General features: G+C 46.0%; 1 protein-coding gene across 2 annotated transcripts in view; it reads right to left on the bottom strand.

The window, feature by feature from the left end:
• TECR (trans-2,3-enoyl-CoA reductase) overlaps positions 1-17,981 on the bottom strand; it is a 50,938-nt gene that overhangs the window by 2,922 nt on the left and 30,035 nt on the right. For both annotated transcript variants that reach the window (XM_056857020.1, XM_056857009.1), the window contains 8 exons: positions 11,204-11,255; positions 10,618-10,662; positions 5,123-5,226; positions 4,918-5,033; positions 3,866-3,971; positions 3,589-3,661; positions 1,747-1,790; positions 1,037-1,094 (listed from right to left, as the gene is read on the bottom strand). In XM_056857020.1, coding sequence (XP_056712998.1) covers positions 1,037-1,094; positions 1,747-1,790; positions 3,589-3,661; positions 3,866-3,971; positions 4,918-5,033; positions 5,123-5,226; positions 10,618-10,662; positions 11,204-11,255 — 598 coding nt within the window. The remainder of the gene's footprint in view (positions 1-1,036; positions 1,095-1,746; positions 1,791-3,588; positions 3,662-3,865; positions 3,972-4,917; positions 5,034-5,122; positions 5,227-10,617; positions 10,663-11,203; positions 11,256-17,981) is intronic.

Here is a 17,981-nt window from a genome sequence, read left to right as displayed (position 1 = left end):
TGAAGTTTCTGCAGATGCCCTTGCAGGAGGTCCTGCACTCCAACTGTGTATTTCACAGGATACCACTAGATGCAGGTCATGGAACACTGGAGCACTACAGCTTTATAGAGTTTGGCACCAACTCAAAAGTTACATCCTGGCTGAATATTACAAAAGTTTATATCTGACCACAGAAGAAACCTAGAGGAACATGATCATGGACAGGATACATCAGGTGCCTTTGATAAAAGATTTCCTGGTACAAAAATGCTGCTAAATATTCTAGGATCTCTCCTGCAAATGTGTAATTGTGCATACACCAGCATGGTGCGGTGGTTTGGAGTGGTGGACTCTGATCTGGAGAACCGGATTTGATTCCCCACTCCTACACATGAAGCCAGCTGGGTGACCTTGGGCTAGTCACAGCTCTCTCAGGGTGACTGTTGTAGGAAGGGGAAGGGAGGAAATTGTAAGCCGGTTTGATTCTTCCTTAAGTGGTAGAGAAAGTCGACATATAAAAACCAACTCTTCTTCTACTACAGGCATGCACATAAAGTCCAGACTGATGAAAATTAATGTGGGCTTCAACAGTCCCAGGAAAACCTGGAGGCATGGAGGGGAGCTCTACTAGGCAGGGTTCGTGTGATGCTCCTGTAGCCTACATAGCCTCCTGTAGCCTTCCATTCTACTTGTACCCCAGCATCTTTAGCAAAGCTCTTATTGCTCTCACCCATTTGAAATCTTCTCCCCCTAACCCATGCCACCAACAAAAGGGAGATCTAGAGTTTGCAAACCCCACAAACATTACGACAACGAATTAGTCAAGTGGGATACATCTATGCAGCATCTGAATTTTCTGCTAAACAGTATTTTCAGGCTAGCTCAAACCTCTACCTGAAGGCAAAAGTTAACCTGAAGACAGCTGGCCTCACCAGCCATGGCCTCACAGCACCTCTCGCTAGAAGTTCCTTCGGACCCATCTTGTGAGCCCATCGTTCTGATCACCTTCCATTTAAGCCCTAAGAAACTCTCTATACCACCCCTGCTCTCTACTCACCAGCAGGGCGCAGGTTCCGCAAAGCAATGTGAATGGAGAAATTTCCAAGCTGACAGAACTGCAGGAAGGAAGGAACAGAGCGCGCGTTAACATACAGGAGCTAAGCGCTGACCTGTCACAGTGCCCTCCATCACCACAAGCCCAGTTCCTGTACAGAAGTCTCCTAGAGTCAGTGTAGTCATGACCAGTGATGCAAATTATTGTTGCACAACTTAAAAGCCAGTTCGGAGGGTTAGAAAGACCTGAATGTGGCCACAAGACAGGAGGGATCCTGTTCTGACCTGTGCATTATGATCTCTTCCTTCATGCCTTCCTCTACACATGCTCTCAGCCGCTCACATTTTTGTCACTCCTCCATATATGTTCCAGAGCTAGGCTCGAACACTGAAAGAGGCCCTGAGACTGCCTGGCTCAAATTAAGGAAGTAGGGATTAAGAAGAGACAGTGCCTAGATTGTACACACAGCAGGACAATCAAACGAGGAGCAACTGTTTCCTTCTTCATTAACCTGGACACCAGACAATCGGGCTTTCATTTTTAAGGAACTACTGGTTACAGAAGCTTTCATCTCAGGACTACCCATAATCCCAACCACAACCTGAACACTGAAAGTTACCCTACTACTGCATCTTTTCTGGCCCACTTGCTCACCCCCAATCTTACATGGGATCATCTTTATTGCTCATCTTTAAGGGTGTGCATGTTCTTACCAGGAATATGATGAGTGCCAGTTTCACTTGTTCATGTCCATATGCTAGGGGACAGGGAAACAAACATATTAGCACAGATTAGGGGAATAGATTAAGGCCCTCAATTTGCATGATGTGAGCAAGGATGTCAAAGATAGGACATTCTGGAGGACTTTCATTCATAGGGTCGCAATGAGTCAGAAGCGACTTGACAGCACTTAACACGCACACAGGGGAATAGTAGTTAATCATAGGAAACCTAAACGTAAACAGGAATGAAAAGTTGTAGAGTGGAGTGATTGCTTAAATTGTATTGTTGACCAGTTGTTTTAACGAGGGTAACATTTTGTATAGTGATTTAATTAAAATGTATTGTTTTATACATGACCTGGATGGCCCAGGCTAGCCTGATCTCGTCAGATCTCAGAAGCTAAGCAGGGTCAGCCCTGGTTAGTATTTGGATGGGAGACCACCAAGGAATACCAGGGTTGCTGTGCAGAGGAAGTCACTGCGAACCACCTCTGTTAGTCTCTTGCCATTAAAACCCCAAAAGGGATCGCCATAAGTCAGCTGCGACTTGACGGCACTTTACACACACACATTGTTTTATACTGCCGCTCTGGGTAGGGCAATGTTCCTGTAAATATTTTATGTTTGGTCAAAGGACCGTAATAAACAATTTATTTATAGCACAGATTAGGGGGATTTGTGAAACTGGGAACAGGTAGTGTGTTCCTACTTGGAATAAGCTTTGCAACAGGGAACGCAGGAACGCTTTTCAGAATAGAGGCTTGTGAGAGCAAGAACACTATTATTGTAGAAAGGTTTTGTATGACGGAGCTAGAATTCAGAAATTGGGAAGAGGCTGCAGATTTTTATTTAAGGCTGCAATACTTCCTTCCTCCCTACCAACGAGTCATAGGCCTGGATGACAAATCATACTAGGAAAAAACCCACAGGGATCTCTAAAACATTTTAAGGAGTAAACAACTGTCTACCCTATCCACTCAGAATGGGACAGGCAGATAACATGCTTACAAATGAAAGATTTATGGTGTCAAGCATACCAAGAAGTCTTGGAACAGGATGGAAAAGGAAGTAAAATCCAAGGGCAGATAACTTGCGAAGCCATGCAATCTTATCACTGTGTCCAAGATCAATCTAAGCAGTGGAGTAATTTGCACGAGGGAAATATTTACCCTGGGCAAAGAGAAACCAGAAACCTATCCCTTGGGTGATTTTGTGTAGCCTGTGCTTAAAAGAAAACACTTCAAAACTGTGTATTAGTAAAAATTTGAATTCTGCCATCCGTGGAAGGTTAATTAATCAGATTCCGAAAATTTGCTTATACTTGGACTCTGCTACTATTAGGGAGGCTTACAAAGCTAGGTGGAGGACCAAAGGTGTGCACTCTTAACCCCTTGGAATATCTGCACACAATCTCAATCACCCCTAGTTTCAGCAATATCACCAGCCGCTGCCCACACACTTTCAAGCCTGCCTTGAACAGTAAGTTCTAGAAACCTCCATAAATAAAGTAGAATTAGAAGCATGCCAAATGTTACATCCATCACTAAATTCTGTACTTCCTCAGAAGTACAGCATACAGACCACCCTAATACTCCGATATAATGTTGAGTTGGCTGAGTAGCAACTGGCTAACAGAATGCAGAACGCAACATCAGTTATGCCACAAACAGGCACCGTCCTATGTTGAACATTTGCTTGGCCTCAGGCGCAGAGAATCCCAAAGTAAAATATCAGGGAGATTACCCCAACCGAGTTCCTTTAAAAGTTACTGAGGCTCTTTATCCAACATAGACTACTGAGAGCCTTCCCTTAGCTGCCTACGTCATCACTTACCAGGTGGCGTATACAAAGGGTGATTGATGTAGTATGCCATCCAGGCAGCAAAGCCCCAGTAGTAAGTGCAGTTCTGGAGAAACACAAATGCATTATGAAATTATAGGAAAACAGATCTGATTACTGCTTCTGTCTCATGGTCTGCAAGAATGCTTAAGCAAAGGTCAAAACTAGCCTTTCCCCACATTCCCGTGCAAATGAAGTTTTAGAAGTATTAGAAGCAAACGAAAAGCAGGGCTTAGCCTTGCCTCCTCATCCCCAGCTCAGCATTGCTTACCTTGAAGATATTACGCAAGGGCATTGTGCCGTGGGAGAACCTATGGACAAAGAGGGTCTCCAAGAGGCGCTTGATGTAATGGAAGGAGTGGCAGATGCAGGCTAGGCTGGAGAGGAAGATAAAAGAGCAAGTTACCATAGCATAGATATGTTACAGTATACAATCTTCTGGAGAAATACAAATGCCAGTTAAATTGTGGAACTCCCTGCCCCAGGATGTGGTGATGGCTGCCAACGTGGAAGGCTTTAAGCGGGGAGTGGACATGTTCATGGAGGAGAGGGCTATCCATGGCTACCGGTAAAAATGAATACTAGTCATGATGCATACCTATTCTCTCCAGGATCAGAGGAGCATTATATTATATTAGGAGCTGTGGAACACAGGCAGGATAATGCTGCTACAGTCAACTTGTTTGTGGGCTTCCTAGAAGCACCTGCTTGGCCACTGTGTGAACAGACTGCTGCACTTGATGGTCCTTGGTCTGATCCAGCATAGCCTTTCTTATGCTCTTAGTATTACCAGAAAGTAATGCTACCTCTATGCTTCCCCAAAGTTCTCCTGGTGTTCCACTTTGAGCTTTCCATGTTTTGAGCTTCCCTTAAATCAGGATGACTGATCAGAGACCTCTGCCACAGCCTTCCTTAATCAATTGAAGGGGTTTAAACAACAGTCTCAGAACTGCTCTGGGGAAAACTGCAGCATTAACCCTAAAACTACCACAGGCACAAATGTATGTGGAAACAAGGGAGTACTACCCATGCTCAATTAGGCCCAACAGCCACAAAATGAGCTCATTACTCAGCTATGTTATTTTCTGCCTGCTTGAGTCCTGCTCCAAGCAATCCTAGTGTCGTATAGATCATTTAGGATGTATTTTCAGGATGAAGAATCCCTACCCTCAAAGTAGGATGTGAGGAGAAAGGGTACAATCTAACCAAACAGGTAGGAGAATGGGGTAGTTGCTCTAATTTTCCTTGACACGTGCCCAGTTCCCAGCTAAATTAGAGGGCAGCACCCCAGCACAAGCCACATAGCAAAATGTGCACACTTACTGTACCACAGAGTATTTGCTGGAGGTGAAGTCATACTTGGGGCCATAGATGAAGGGAACCCGGAAGTAAAAAAGCAAATAGATTGACAGGGGCCCGGCGTATTCAGTGAGGAAGACCTGAAAGGCAGGCAGAAGGGTGAGGGAGTGTAGGAAACCAGGGTGTGGCAGAACAGGGACCATCTTAGGCAGGAAAAAGTCATGCTTACAGTCACCCAGCTGATTTGCGCTCCCAGGTCCCGGAAATACAAAGTTGCTGTGGTGCCCACTGGCAAGTTCTGAAGGATGTCCTCATCTTTTAGGGATCTCCCCTCTGAAAAAAAAGGAGAATCACAATGATACTCCAGTTCCTTCAAGAACTTCTATTGGGACCCTAAATCTAGTGACTACATCTTCCATTATATGACACAGAGGCTCTAACAACCAAAAATTGAGGAGGCCACAATGCAGATAAAATGGTTGCTCACCTGTAATTGATGTTACGAGCAGTTATTATCCATGCATTCACACATCTGGGCTCCACACCACTCAATCTTTTAGAGCGAAGACTCTTGTGGTACTGGCGCCACCCCAGAGCCTGATGCTCAATGTGCGCCTAGAGCAGTGGTTCTCAACCTGGGGGTCGGGACCCCCAAGGGGGTCACGAAGTGTTTTCTGGGGGGTCGCCGCCACTGTCCTGGGACAGCCCCCATCCCGGGCTGTCCAGGACTAACCCAGACGCCCTGTAACCCTGATCCGTCCGCGAGGGCAGGGAAGACCTCAAGCAGAGAGGTGAGGAACTGGCCGACCAACAGCCAGAAGGAGCCGGGCTGCAGAGACGCGGCGGCGTGCCACCACACACCAGCTGTAGCCCCGCTGTCCAGTTGAGAGGCAGGCGGGCCAGCCCTGGGCGCAGTCGCACCTGCGCCGGGCGGATGATGCGGCAGGATGTGTGGGAGGCCGAGGAAGCTCCCCTGGCTTGGCCAGTTCAGGTCTCGGAGGAGAAGAGGGCGGTCCCACTTGAGGCCGCTACAGCCACGTTGTTTTTACTTTTAGCCGCGCTCGGGTGGGGCGGGAGCTTCAGCCTGGAATCCAAGTGCGCATGTCTGTAGTGTGGCTTCGCTTTTCTGCCCTGAGTCATCAGTTCCGCTCTGGCAAGGCCAAGGGGGAGAGAGTCGAGGTGCATGCGCAGTTTGGGATTTCCCCCTCGAGTGCGCAGGTTCGGTGAGGCGCAGAAGGAGCGGTGACTGGCGGAGGGGAGAAAAAGGCACAAAAAGTCCGAGCGGGATAAGCGGCCCTCGGCTCTTTCCTGGCCCTTCACTCTCATGAGGTGATTAAACGGAGCTCCGCTTTGAGGGATAACTGCAGTTCTGTGCAAAAGCAGTGTCCCAGTCACAAGAGAGGGGGTTTCCTCGCGATAGCCCCGGCCTGCTTGGAAGAGTTTTTGGGGAGAGAGGGGAGGACAAGGAACGCAGTGCATGCTCAGAGGCACTCTTTCCTCCGTGCCAGGAAAGGTTGCCGCGCCACACAGTCACAGCCGCTGCGCAACAGGTGGTAGTACCGTTTGCTTGTTTGTTTTAAACTTTAAAATTTAAAGTAATTATATATATGGATACCCTGGACTGCCAAAAAAACAAATGTGTTTTCTTTATCCTATTGAAAATGTCATTTATGCAAATTTATGCAAATGTGATGAGGGTCACAGGTTACTTGGCAATTGTAAAAGGGGGTCGCGACTCGAAAAAGGTTGAGAACCACTGGCCTAGAGGGACAGAGTTGGGCCTCCCCATTCAGCTCTTAGAGCAACGCAGCCAGTTAAAGGCACCTGTTGTGGGGAAGGCCTGTGGGTCGCAAGCCCACATACAGCACAGATGAGCACTCAAAGAATGTTATTTATATAAATAAGCAACCTGATCATCTCCCTAATGGTCTCTGTGCAGGCATACCTATGGAAAATGGTAAACAAGCTGACCTACCTGGGTGATGGTGATAATGCCGTATCTGTCCTAGTCCTTACATACCACCTCAAGAAGGTGGAGGTTGCGACTATGTGGCTGCTCCTAGAGTAATGGAAGGTGCACACCTCTACCGAAGGTTGTGATGGCAGCTGTCTCCCTGATACAGTAAGCCCTGACTGTTGTCAGAAGTGGTTTATGCACAAATCTGTAACGGCGTAATCAGAACTGAGACCCAGTAACTTATGCACTGAGGGCACACAGTCAACAATGAGAGACAAATAACCTGAGGTCCTTTCTGAAGGAGGCAGTCCTACCAACACAGAGGGTAGGCCCTGTGAATATCCAGGCTTCTCACCATCCACTGATGGGTTAGGAAGCCCATCTGCTTCAGGTGGAACCTGGCAATTATCTTGGGGAGGAAGGTTATTATAACTAGGCAGAGATCTACTTTCTCTTTGTGGAGAAGGAGAGGCCTGAGTGAAGAACACAGTGCTAGGAAACCTGTCTCACCAACATCACTGCTATTAGAAATGTCACCATAAGAGTCAAAGGAGGATAGCAGTTCGAAGGGGCATTTCTTGAGTGAAGGCAACTAGCTTCTACACCAGGAGCCAGAAAATAGATGGAAACCCGTCTATCCTTTCCACCTCCTCTGGCAGAATGTCTTCTGCAAAGAGGGAATGTAATTAGGATCCAGGCTAAAGCTGCAAAGTGACTTTCGAGGGAAGACAGACTGTCCTTGGGAATACAAGAACATCAAGTTTTCCAGCGCTGAGAAGTGAACATTTCAACAGATCCCAACCCTGAGATGTAGCAAACAGACAAAAACAGCCCCACCTTGCACTCTGCCAAGAATAGTGAGGGAGGCGCAAACGAACTCGTCGACTACTGGATGCGCCAAGTACACTGATGCAAGTGTGTGATTCCCACAGGAACTGAAAAGTGGCTGAAGTGACTGCCCTACTTCCATTTGGAAGTATCTGTCATCAAAACTGTCTGGGTGCAGGAGGAGCAAAGCACACACTAAGCAGCGCCTTTTGCAATTATGTACACCACAAGAGCGCATGGAGGACACCTTCAGAGAGTTCACGTTATTTTGGATGTGAACCGGGACTGCAGAGGGTCTGATTCTGACCCTGGTGAACAGCACTGCAAAGGTGGCTGCAGCCACTGGGTCCCAGGAGACGTATGATTTGGGAGACTGTTTGGTGACTGTGTACAGCTTATGCCCAAGGGACTCTTTAGGAACCTGATGAAGCCAACCTCAAGATATTTGGAGTTCCATTACGTAACCTGCACTAAGGCAATGTGTTATGCTTTTCACACCATGAATAACAATGAAGATGGAATGGAACAGTCGAAAACTACCCGAGTCCTCCTCCAATTACTGTTGAGGAGGGGAGGAGGAGTGTACCAGAACTGTTGGGAGAAGTGGCAGCCAACCTATGAAAGGTTTTGTTTTTAAAGAAAAACAGCAGACCCTCTGTCTCTAAGCCTAGTGCCAATGCTCCAGGCAGTTCTTGTCCACTCCCACTCCCCCCACCTGAGGGACTTGCTACCTCTGGAAAGTGCCACCCCGTGCTCATTGTTACGGGCAATTGAGCTTTCCCAAACTAGCCAAGTCCCTCTGATTACAGCCTGGGAGAGGCGTAAGCAAGAGTAGTGTTGGGAGCAGTGGCAGCCAAGCTCAGAGACAATAAGAGGAGTCTGAGTACGTTGAAAATACTATTTTCAAATGGTAGCAGTGTTGGTCTGCAATAGAAAAGCTAGATTCAAGTCCGGTCGCACCTCAGAGACCAATAAGATTTCACAAGTCAGAATTCCCTTTGTCAGTTTGGCTCCCTTCATCAGCTGACAAAGAGAGCTTTGACTCCCAAATCCCATACCCGAGAAAATCTGGTTGGTCTATGGTGCTACTGGACTTGAATCTAGCTGTTGAAAACACTAGGAGCCACAATGCAATTTTTTTGATGCCAGTATTTGTTGAACCCTGAACTAACTGCCCATCTGGGGGGGGGGGGGGAGCCTGTATTTCAGGAGATGTTTTTTGGTTTACAGAAGGTGTCCTGGGGACCAGATTCAACCTTTTGGATCTTGTCTAACACTACCTACAGAAGATACCAGTGCCTGGCCTCTTCCTTGCCGGTATGCTAGGGGTTGACTCCACCGCTACTGCAGGGGCCGCCCTCGGGAGCTGCAAAGGTGCTCCAGCTGGCCTCTTCTTTGCTGACCTGTTGGGGTCTGGCTCTGCTGCTTCCGTGGGGGCCGGCCTCAGGAGCCGCAAGGACGCTCCTCCATCTGCTGCCATTATGAGCTTGGCCATGTTGTCCGGGGGTTTGAGGAAGCCTTCGGCCCTGAGACTGTTGGTGCCGGTGCTCTTTCCCTGCTGAAGGGCTGAAGAAGGAGACGTTTTTCTCTCTCTCTCTTGAGGTCGGAGGGTTCCTTCCTCGTGTAGGTAAGGTTGCTATGGAGCTACCTTTGTAGCTGCCTTCCCTTAGCAAGGCAGGAAGGAAACTGGAATCGTCAAGAGGGCGATTCCAGGCAGGAAGCAGGAAGTGGAAAATCAATTAGTCCCTGCCTGATCTTAGCACTGGAAAGGAATCACCCCATCTGCCTCCAAGATGCCCTCTGCCTCAGAGTGAGAAGGTACCAGTGCCTGGGATGGAGGAAGCTCTGTTGCCTTCCATGCCAGAAGCTCTGCTCTCTCAGTGATGGTGTGGAAGGCTAGATAAGCTGCACATGTTTCCCCTTTGATTCCAAAGGGGAAGGTACCCACTGCTTCAACTTCAGCATCTCCAGTTTGCAGCCGAGATGCTGTACGGGAGGCAAGACCTTGTTACCAGAAGATTCTGATGATAATGGCATGGGGGGGCAAGATGGTGTGAGGGGAGAGAGACTTAACAGGTGCCCAATGCATATTAGCTGAGATACCAACAAAACGTTGTTTACGCAACACACTTTATTAGGTGAACATCGGACAAACGTATCTGAAGAAGTGAGCTGTGACTCACAAAAGCTCATTCCCTGCCAGACATTTTGTTGGTCTTTAAGGTGCAACTGGACTCTTGCTATTTTCTATTTTCTATCTGACAACAAGGGCAGGGTTTGGCACGTTCCTCTCCCAAACACAACAGGCAGCGATTGTGCAAGGCCATTTTGCCTGGACACAACAGACACTTCTTAAAGATGGTCTGCTGTGCCACAGATGCCTAAGCCAGCACATACCTGCGCAATGATGGTAAAGAAACTAAAGGAAGACTTAGAAGAAAATCTTAATTGAATGCTGTTATTCAATGATTCAAGAGGAGAAATGCCTGCTGCAGCAGCTGAAAGGTCTCAAGTCAAAAGGAGCAGCTCCACACCTCTACAAACACACACTAGCAACAGGTTTGGGAGAGGCAGTGACCAGTCTCATTTCTAGATGGCTCCGGCCCGCGCTCTGCAGGAGCAGAGCCTACAGGCGTCACTAAACAGAGACCACAAAGGAAAAAACCCTTCTCAAATGAAGAGGATACATGCTTGATTGAGATCTCAGTTAACTCAGCAATCTTGACTTCCAGAAAATGTTGCTTCTTCCACGACTGAATAACCTTTCAAATGGATTCGGCCCATACATTCCCAAGGTCAAGAGTTACTTATGTCAGTTACATTCTCTGATCAAAGTGGGTAGTCCTTCAGCCCACTGTTGGTTTACATTCATTCCCAAACCTAGTTCCACAGGATTCAGGGACTCCAAAAATATCAGAACGTTTCATGATTCCACTTACTAGGATCCAGTCGTAAAGACTGCCGAGCTGGATACCACTCAGGATCTGGAGAAAGAAAAAAGACAACGGCATATAGGAGATATTGATCCAAGAAGAGATAACAGAGAATCACAAAACAATTTTAGCTAAGGTAAACTATTTCTGCAAGGTCGACTAGACTACTAACATGCACTGGCACTTGCCTTGGTGATCTGTTAGTAGACCTTTTTTAAATTTTTGCCATCAAGTCGCAGCCGACCTATGGTGACCCCTTATGGGGTTTTCAAGGCAAGAGACATACAGAGATGGTTTTCCATTGCCTGCCACCATGCCACGACCCTGGTATTCCTTGGTGGTCTCCCTTCCAAATACTTGCCAGGGCTGATCCTGCTTAGTTTTCGTGATCCGACAAGATTGGGCTAGCCTGGGCTAGCCAGGCCATGGCAAACTGACTAAGCAAGATACCATCATAGAAACCAAGTTGCTGAACATTCTGTTCCTTGCTGAGACCAGTCCCACAGTAAGGGCCAGGACATAAGGGAAGAAACTAAGAATAGCTTTAAATACATTTGTGTGCCTGAATCATGAAGACATATTCCAGACATACGTGATTTAGTGAAGAGGCTCTTAATCTCCGCTACGGTGGCATTGGGCTCCACCTGAAAGAAAGCACAAAGGAGGAGATCAAGAAACCAAAGCATGTTCATTCTCCTCATATACCTGTCCAAACAGGAATGCACCCTAGAAGTAAAAAAAATGTAACTTCCATTAAACCCCTTCTTTGTCAGACTTTGCAGGTCCTTAGCAGAGAAATTTTTTTCCCATGCTTTTCTCTTTGAGACCAGATGAATTTCAAAAAGGAACAAGGCAGTAGAGAGGCTCAGGAACACTTCAATATTCTTTAAGTTCTATGGATGGACTGCAGAAAAACCAAGCATCCTTGTGCCTACACAACAGGGCAAAGAGCTATGGAATATAAATATTCATAAACGGGCACGGATAAAAGCAGAATCCCCGAGCTTCTAGAACACCAATCTACAGTGAGATCCTTCTGTGCTTTCCCCTGCACATTGCAGACAGTTCCCAGCACTTCTTTCTTTTTCACATGGAAAGACAAAGCAGGACTCGGGAACAAGTGGGGGGAGTTTCTTATATCAAAAGGGGTGGCACAGGAAAAACAGGCGGGAAAAACACTAAGAGCAAATTCAGTAACTCACATTAGCCATTCATTGCAGTTAATTGGAAACATGTTCAGTTTCATTATAAACATTACATACATTTAATGTCATTATACGAAAATTCTCAAGAACAAAATATCGATGGCAAAGAAATTAAAGTGCGATAATAATTTAAAAGGTAATTCTCAATGATTGCACAGATCTCCAATAAACAGCCAAACATACCATTAAGCATAACATTTTTTTAAATTCCATGAATTTCTGTTAAAGTGTAGAAATAGTATTTTAACTTGTATGATGTTGCAGTTTTTTATTATCTTTGGTTTTGATTCATCGTGGCTGTACTTCATAACAAGGACACAGGGGAAAATGTACTATCAGTACTGTAAAATTTGTACAGCAAATAGGATTTAGCCTCTCTCGATGCAGATTTTTTCCTGAAGCATACAGTGCTGCCCATGGCATGCTGATGGTGGGATGAGGCTGTGCAGAGTGGCGAAGCCAGTTTCTAGCATAGTTTACTAGGCGTACAATAGTCACTCCTTAAGCTAAACATGGTTCAGTGACACCAAGTCCCTTACTCTGCAGATGCAGTGACAAGCTATTCATTTCACAGCCATTCACAACAACAGCCTCTCTGAGACTGGATTTTCCATAACATTATTTCTAGCCACTACAGCCATTAATGCCCCCATTGCTTTGATATACTCAAAGTAGAAAAGGACCGTCCCAGCACTACACATCTACCTCTGACCCCCAGCAACAGAGAGACGTTGCAACGGGAATCTGTTGGAACAGTCCAGCAGATGGCCTACAAGTAGACAGCACCCAACTCAGCTTTCGGATCAAAGCAAGAGAGATATACATGGATTCCAGGGCAGGTGCCAAGCACGGATCAGCACCTCTAATAGCCTGAACAAGCAGCACAACCTGGGAAGTGCAAACCGTGCCTTGAGTTACAGCTAAACAAGCACATGAGCTACGACTCCAAGGTCTTGGATTCCCTTCTGATTCTGGCATTCTCATTCCTTGCTGAAGCTTCTTAGGAAGTCTCAGCCTTTGCGTAGAGACGGTTTGTCAAATTAAAGAAATCAAGCACATCACAAACTGAGAAATGATCAGTCATTTGCTTCCGGGAGACAGTCTGCGGATGGGAGAAGATTACAGGACTGAAACAGGAGTAAGCCACAGAAAATGATACAGGAGGGGAATTGCCCAACATGCGGGAGGGGCACTCCACTCCTGTCTAATAAAACGTATCATTGTGATATAGTATGCATGTCTGTGGGAGGAACTGGTTCTATAGCCCTCTGTGAATCCGCGTGTGAATGCACACAACCATTTTACCAAATGACCAGGCATCCAGCTTCTATTTCACCTGATATGCGGCAAAATTCCCTTACTACTTGGCAGGATGATATGCTTATCAACTACACACCACGCTGAATTGTCCCTTAATGAATGCCTTTTCTGTATCGTTTTCTACACTGGAGGAGGAGGAAAAGGTTTTTATATGCCAATTTTCTCAACCTTTTAAAGAGAATCAAACTGGCTTTAAGGAGAATCAAACTCCTTCCCTTCCTCTCCCCACAACAGACACCTTATGAGGTAGGTGAGGCTGAGAAAGCTCCAAGAGAACTGTGACTAGCCCAAGGTCACCCAGCAGGCTTCATGTGGAGGAGTGGAGGAATCAAACCCAGTTCTCTAGATTGGAATCCACCGCTCTTAACCACTACACCACGCTGGCTCTCTATGAGTTGGAGTACCATAAGGGAAAAGTTAGAGCACATAAAGTTTTTTAGAAAAAAACAAATCACTCAACTTACATTCTGGGGAATGTGGACATCCTCTCTACATGCAAGTTAAAAAAAATTCAACACTTTAACTGCATGCAGCAGTTACTGGGAAACATATGTCTTCCTCCAGCAAACTCAATGTGCTTTTTAACATTTTTTAAAAATTCTTCTAAGATAGAGGATACGTTTTTAGGGTGCTCCTGGTGTCAGCTAAGGCTTCCTATCGTCACCGGATAAAACAAAATGGTTCCTCACAGAAACTAAATGGAGTTTTAGTTCGCTCCGTCCCCCCCGCCCCTGTTTGCACTCTGTCTCCCGCCCGGCATCTGCACCACAATGGAGATCCGCCTGAGTAATCGCTAGTATGATACCGGGTCCCGCGGAACAATGCCGGGGAGCTCTGGAAGATCATCTAACTATTGCACGCGTTAATTTCTTGTATGCGTTTTCTTAAGTCGTTACCGGCAGTTAACTTCTGTATTGTTTCTTTGTATCTAAACTTAATCAACCTCATTGTATGTACCCTATATATGTACCAGTATTTCCCCATGCCTGTATTCTAGCCTTAAGTTTCTATGACTTGCTGAACTCGCTGGCTTTCTTAATAAAACTTTAAACTCGCGACTACGTCTGGAGTGAAGTCCCTTATACAAGGAAAGCAACGAGGTACTGAGGTCTGACACCTGGGATGTTTTACTTCAAAATATCTTATTATAAAATGGATTGTATTTTGGGATTGTATTTTGAGTCACTGTGATGGAGTTAAGTAGAAAGGCAAGAAATATTTTAAATAGAAAAAAATACAAAAAATGTAGTTTTATCATGCTACTATCACAGCCAATTATTAAATATTACCTCTGACTAAATTTTCCATCTGCGGAACATTCCTGCCTCTCCCCTTCCGCTGCAGCCCAGTAATTCCCAAAATTTTGGTTCTGAGGGATAAGAGGCCTTGAAGAACAACATGAAGGGGTCTGCAGCGGGAAAGGGAAAATCAGTGGGAAATGCCAATTTCGTCGGGATGAATCCCTCTGCTTCTTTCTGTTAGTATCTTCCCAACTCCAAACATGTTTTTATACACACCCTCAGCTGTATAAGGTCACCTCTAAGTTCATGTTCCTGAACAGAGCTATCACACCATCATTTTTTCTAACAATTAGCTCCGCTGAGGAATCTCTTACAACTCCTACAGAATGTCATCGTAAGCAAAACCATGGTGACAGACTTCTGCGCTTTAAAAAAGACCACAGTCTCACAACTGTCACTGCTCTGGGAACAGGTTAAAGTGAACACATAATTCAAGGAAGAAGCTGCCACCTACAGTCAAGGTGAGATCTGAACAAGCCTTTAAAATTTATTCTTCTGGGTTTCAAACAGTTACTCAGGAGAAGAATACATTCGTAGAAAGCTATGAACCCAGGCCAAAAGGTTTCTTTTTACCCAAGCTAAACTATGTTTAGAAATGTAATAGCACACTTCCAAGGAATGTAGTTTCAATATGTCTTTCTGTACTGGGCTGGCATTACAAAGTGTGCATACCAGAGTGTCTTTCTTGGTTGATAATGATATGCACACTTTGAATGTATTACATAGTTTAGCAATACTCAGGTATCATAGACATAAAGTCCATTTGGATTACATCTTGTAATACATACCCAGGCTGATACAAAATGGATATATCTGTTAATGAAATTTTGTGTGCATAATATGTTGTATTAGATCACTGAAGAAGGCCTGGGGCCAAAATGCGTTTGGCATGTGGTTTTAGATTATCAACCCTGTATTTGTTGCCATAAGGGCTTGCTTTTAAAATATGCATGAGTGCTTTATAATAACTATATTTTATGGTTTTATTGAGGTCTTTTTCACCCCAACCTTTTGGGTACCCAACTTTCTTTTTAGGTTAGGTCATTTCCCCCTCTATTTAGTCTAGACATGACTTGCCAACTTCTGCTGAATTACAGTTGCAACATCTGACCCTACGTCATTAAGTGTCTCAGAGTCCCATCCGCTTCTGGAAACTGAATTGAGGCAGAAAACGAAAATTTCAAAATTTGTATATACATATTCGATATTAATAAATATGATGTGCAGAGTCTAAGGAATGAATGGAATAAGGAGGAGGATCATCTTATTTTGCCAAAGCAATGGGTTATGGCCTTAAAAGATTATACCTGCTCTTTCCATGGATCTTAAGTTGTGACTCGTTTAGCAAAAAATTATGTTCAGCATATACTGGACGCCACAGTGACTCTGTAGCAAAGGATCGAGTAAAGTGTCTAACAATAGGCATTGCTACTCACAGGACACGTCCCTTAAACAGGTGCTTTGGGCGCATCCAGTCGGTTTTTCGGGGAAGAGGTTATTACTCATATTAACTTTGTTTCAGAATATTCATTGATTTGAGGTTGCTTATGTACTTTGAAGCTACCTACCCATCTCTTGGAGGCTAATCAATAGTCAATAAAAATGGACACTGTGTCCTTACTACAGTTAAAAGACTCGCATTACAACACTAGAAAGATAACAGCCCACCCCTGGTAAATCAATGGATTGGGAACCTTAGAACTCTATCAAAAATTCAAACACGTGGCATGTTGACGACAACTGTCTGCGGACTTGTTTTTAGATATTTGGAAACCGTATAGAAACGCATGTGTCAATCTGCCACCACTGTTATATTTTTGTCTCTTCTTTATATGGGTCTTTTTTTTCACCTTTAGTTGATGGATTTTGAGTTTTTTCTTGCTCTTTTTTAATTTTCTTTTTCTTTTTTTTGAAAGAAAGATTTTTTAAAAAAAGACCCATGTTAAGCTGATCCATGTTTTATGCTCTGGGTGTGTTTTAATAACTTCTATGATGTTTTATGTTTTTAATTATGTTTTCTTTTGTAAGCCACCCGAGGCAGATTCTCTAGCGAGGTGGCACAGAAATTTTTCAAATACCGTATATACTAGCGTATAAGCCGAGTTTTTCAGCCCAAAAAAAGGGCTGAAAAAAGCCAACTCGGCTTATACGCGGGTCAATACGGTAGGGGAGGGGAGGGGGGAGGGGAAACTGACCACTGCCGCCGCCCGCCGCCACCAGCCCACGCGCCTTCCCTGCGGCCTGGGAGCGGCCTGCGCGCAAGCAGGCCCCGTTGCCGCCCCCGCCGCAGGCCCGCACGCCTTTTCTGCGGCCTGGGAGCGGCCAGGGGGGCCTTCCTGCGTGCAGGCAGGCCCCGCCGCCGGCCCGCGCGCCTTCCTGCGCACAGGCAGGGCCCCGCGGCCGCCCAACGCGCCTTCCCTGCCGCCGCCTCCAGCTGATCAGCGGGCCTCATCCTCTCGGTGAGTAAGGGGTTCAGGGGCTCTTCCCCCTCCCTCCTAGGGTGGCACTGGGGTCGGGGTGGGTCTGGAGGGCCCGGGAGGGGGTTGCGCTGGGGTCGGGGTGGGTCTGGAGGGCCCGGGAGGCCAGGCGACCTGGGGCAGGGGCGTTGTATAAGCCGACCCTCGGCTTATACGCGGGTGCCTAATTTTTCCCCATTTTGGGGGTGAAATTAGGCACTTTGGCTTATACGCGGGTCGGCTTATACACGAGTATATACGGTAAGTGGAGCTCTGAGGTCCTTTTCACACTTCCCCCCCACCTTTGATTTAGTAAGCCTGGCCATGTCAGTGCCGGCAGCTGCAAACCATGGCCAGACTCTTCCAACATGGCGTAGGGTTGGGAGCGGTGGTTAGGAGCAGTGGACTCTAATCTGGTAAAATGAGTTGGCTTCCCCACCCTGCCACATGAAGCTTGCTGGGTGACCTTGGGCTAGTCGCAGTTCTCTAGGAACTCGCTCAGCTCCACCTACCTCACAAGGAGTCTGTCGTGGGGAGAGGAAGGAAAGGTGATTGTAAGCCGGTTTGATTCTCCTTTAAAAAGGTAGAGAAAATCGGCATATAAATACCAACACTTCTTCTTCCTCCAGCCCCTGCCTGCCCACAGCTGCCTAAGTTTGGTTGCCTAAGCAATGGGCACCATTTCCCCAGTGCCCTGCCCAATACCCGACCCTGAGATTTGTGGCCTCTGGCTGGGTCTCATGCCACTGTCACCATGGTCTGATTTTCCCTAGTGTAGCTGGAGTTGCCTTACTGGATGGATTAAAGATAACAGTATTTAAAACATGTAGAAGATACCAGTTTTTACTCCTAACCAAGCAAAGCAGCCAAATGTATTTTCCCACAGAAACAAGAATCAAGGGCCTGGGGTTGATTCTGTGTAACTTCTACTGTAACATATGAAGTGGTATTAAGACCAGGCCCTGCCTTGTAAAACCTGAGAATGTCTTGGTACATCTGTTCATGTTCAGATTTATAGATTTATAACTGTGCAGAAACTGATCACCATGTGTCTTTCTAGAACAGAAGCGCTAATTTTAAAACAAGAA

This window comes from Euleptes europaea, chromosome 1 (genome assembly GCF_029931775.1).
Source record: "Euleptes europaea isolate rEulEur1 chromosome 1, rEulEur1.hap1, whole genome shotgun sequence".
NCBI lineage: Eukaryota > Metazoa > Chordata > Lepidosauria > Squamata > Sphaerodactylidae > Euleptes > Euleptes europaea.
This window is presented reverse-complemented; position numbering and strand designations above follow the sequence as displayed.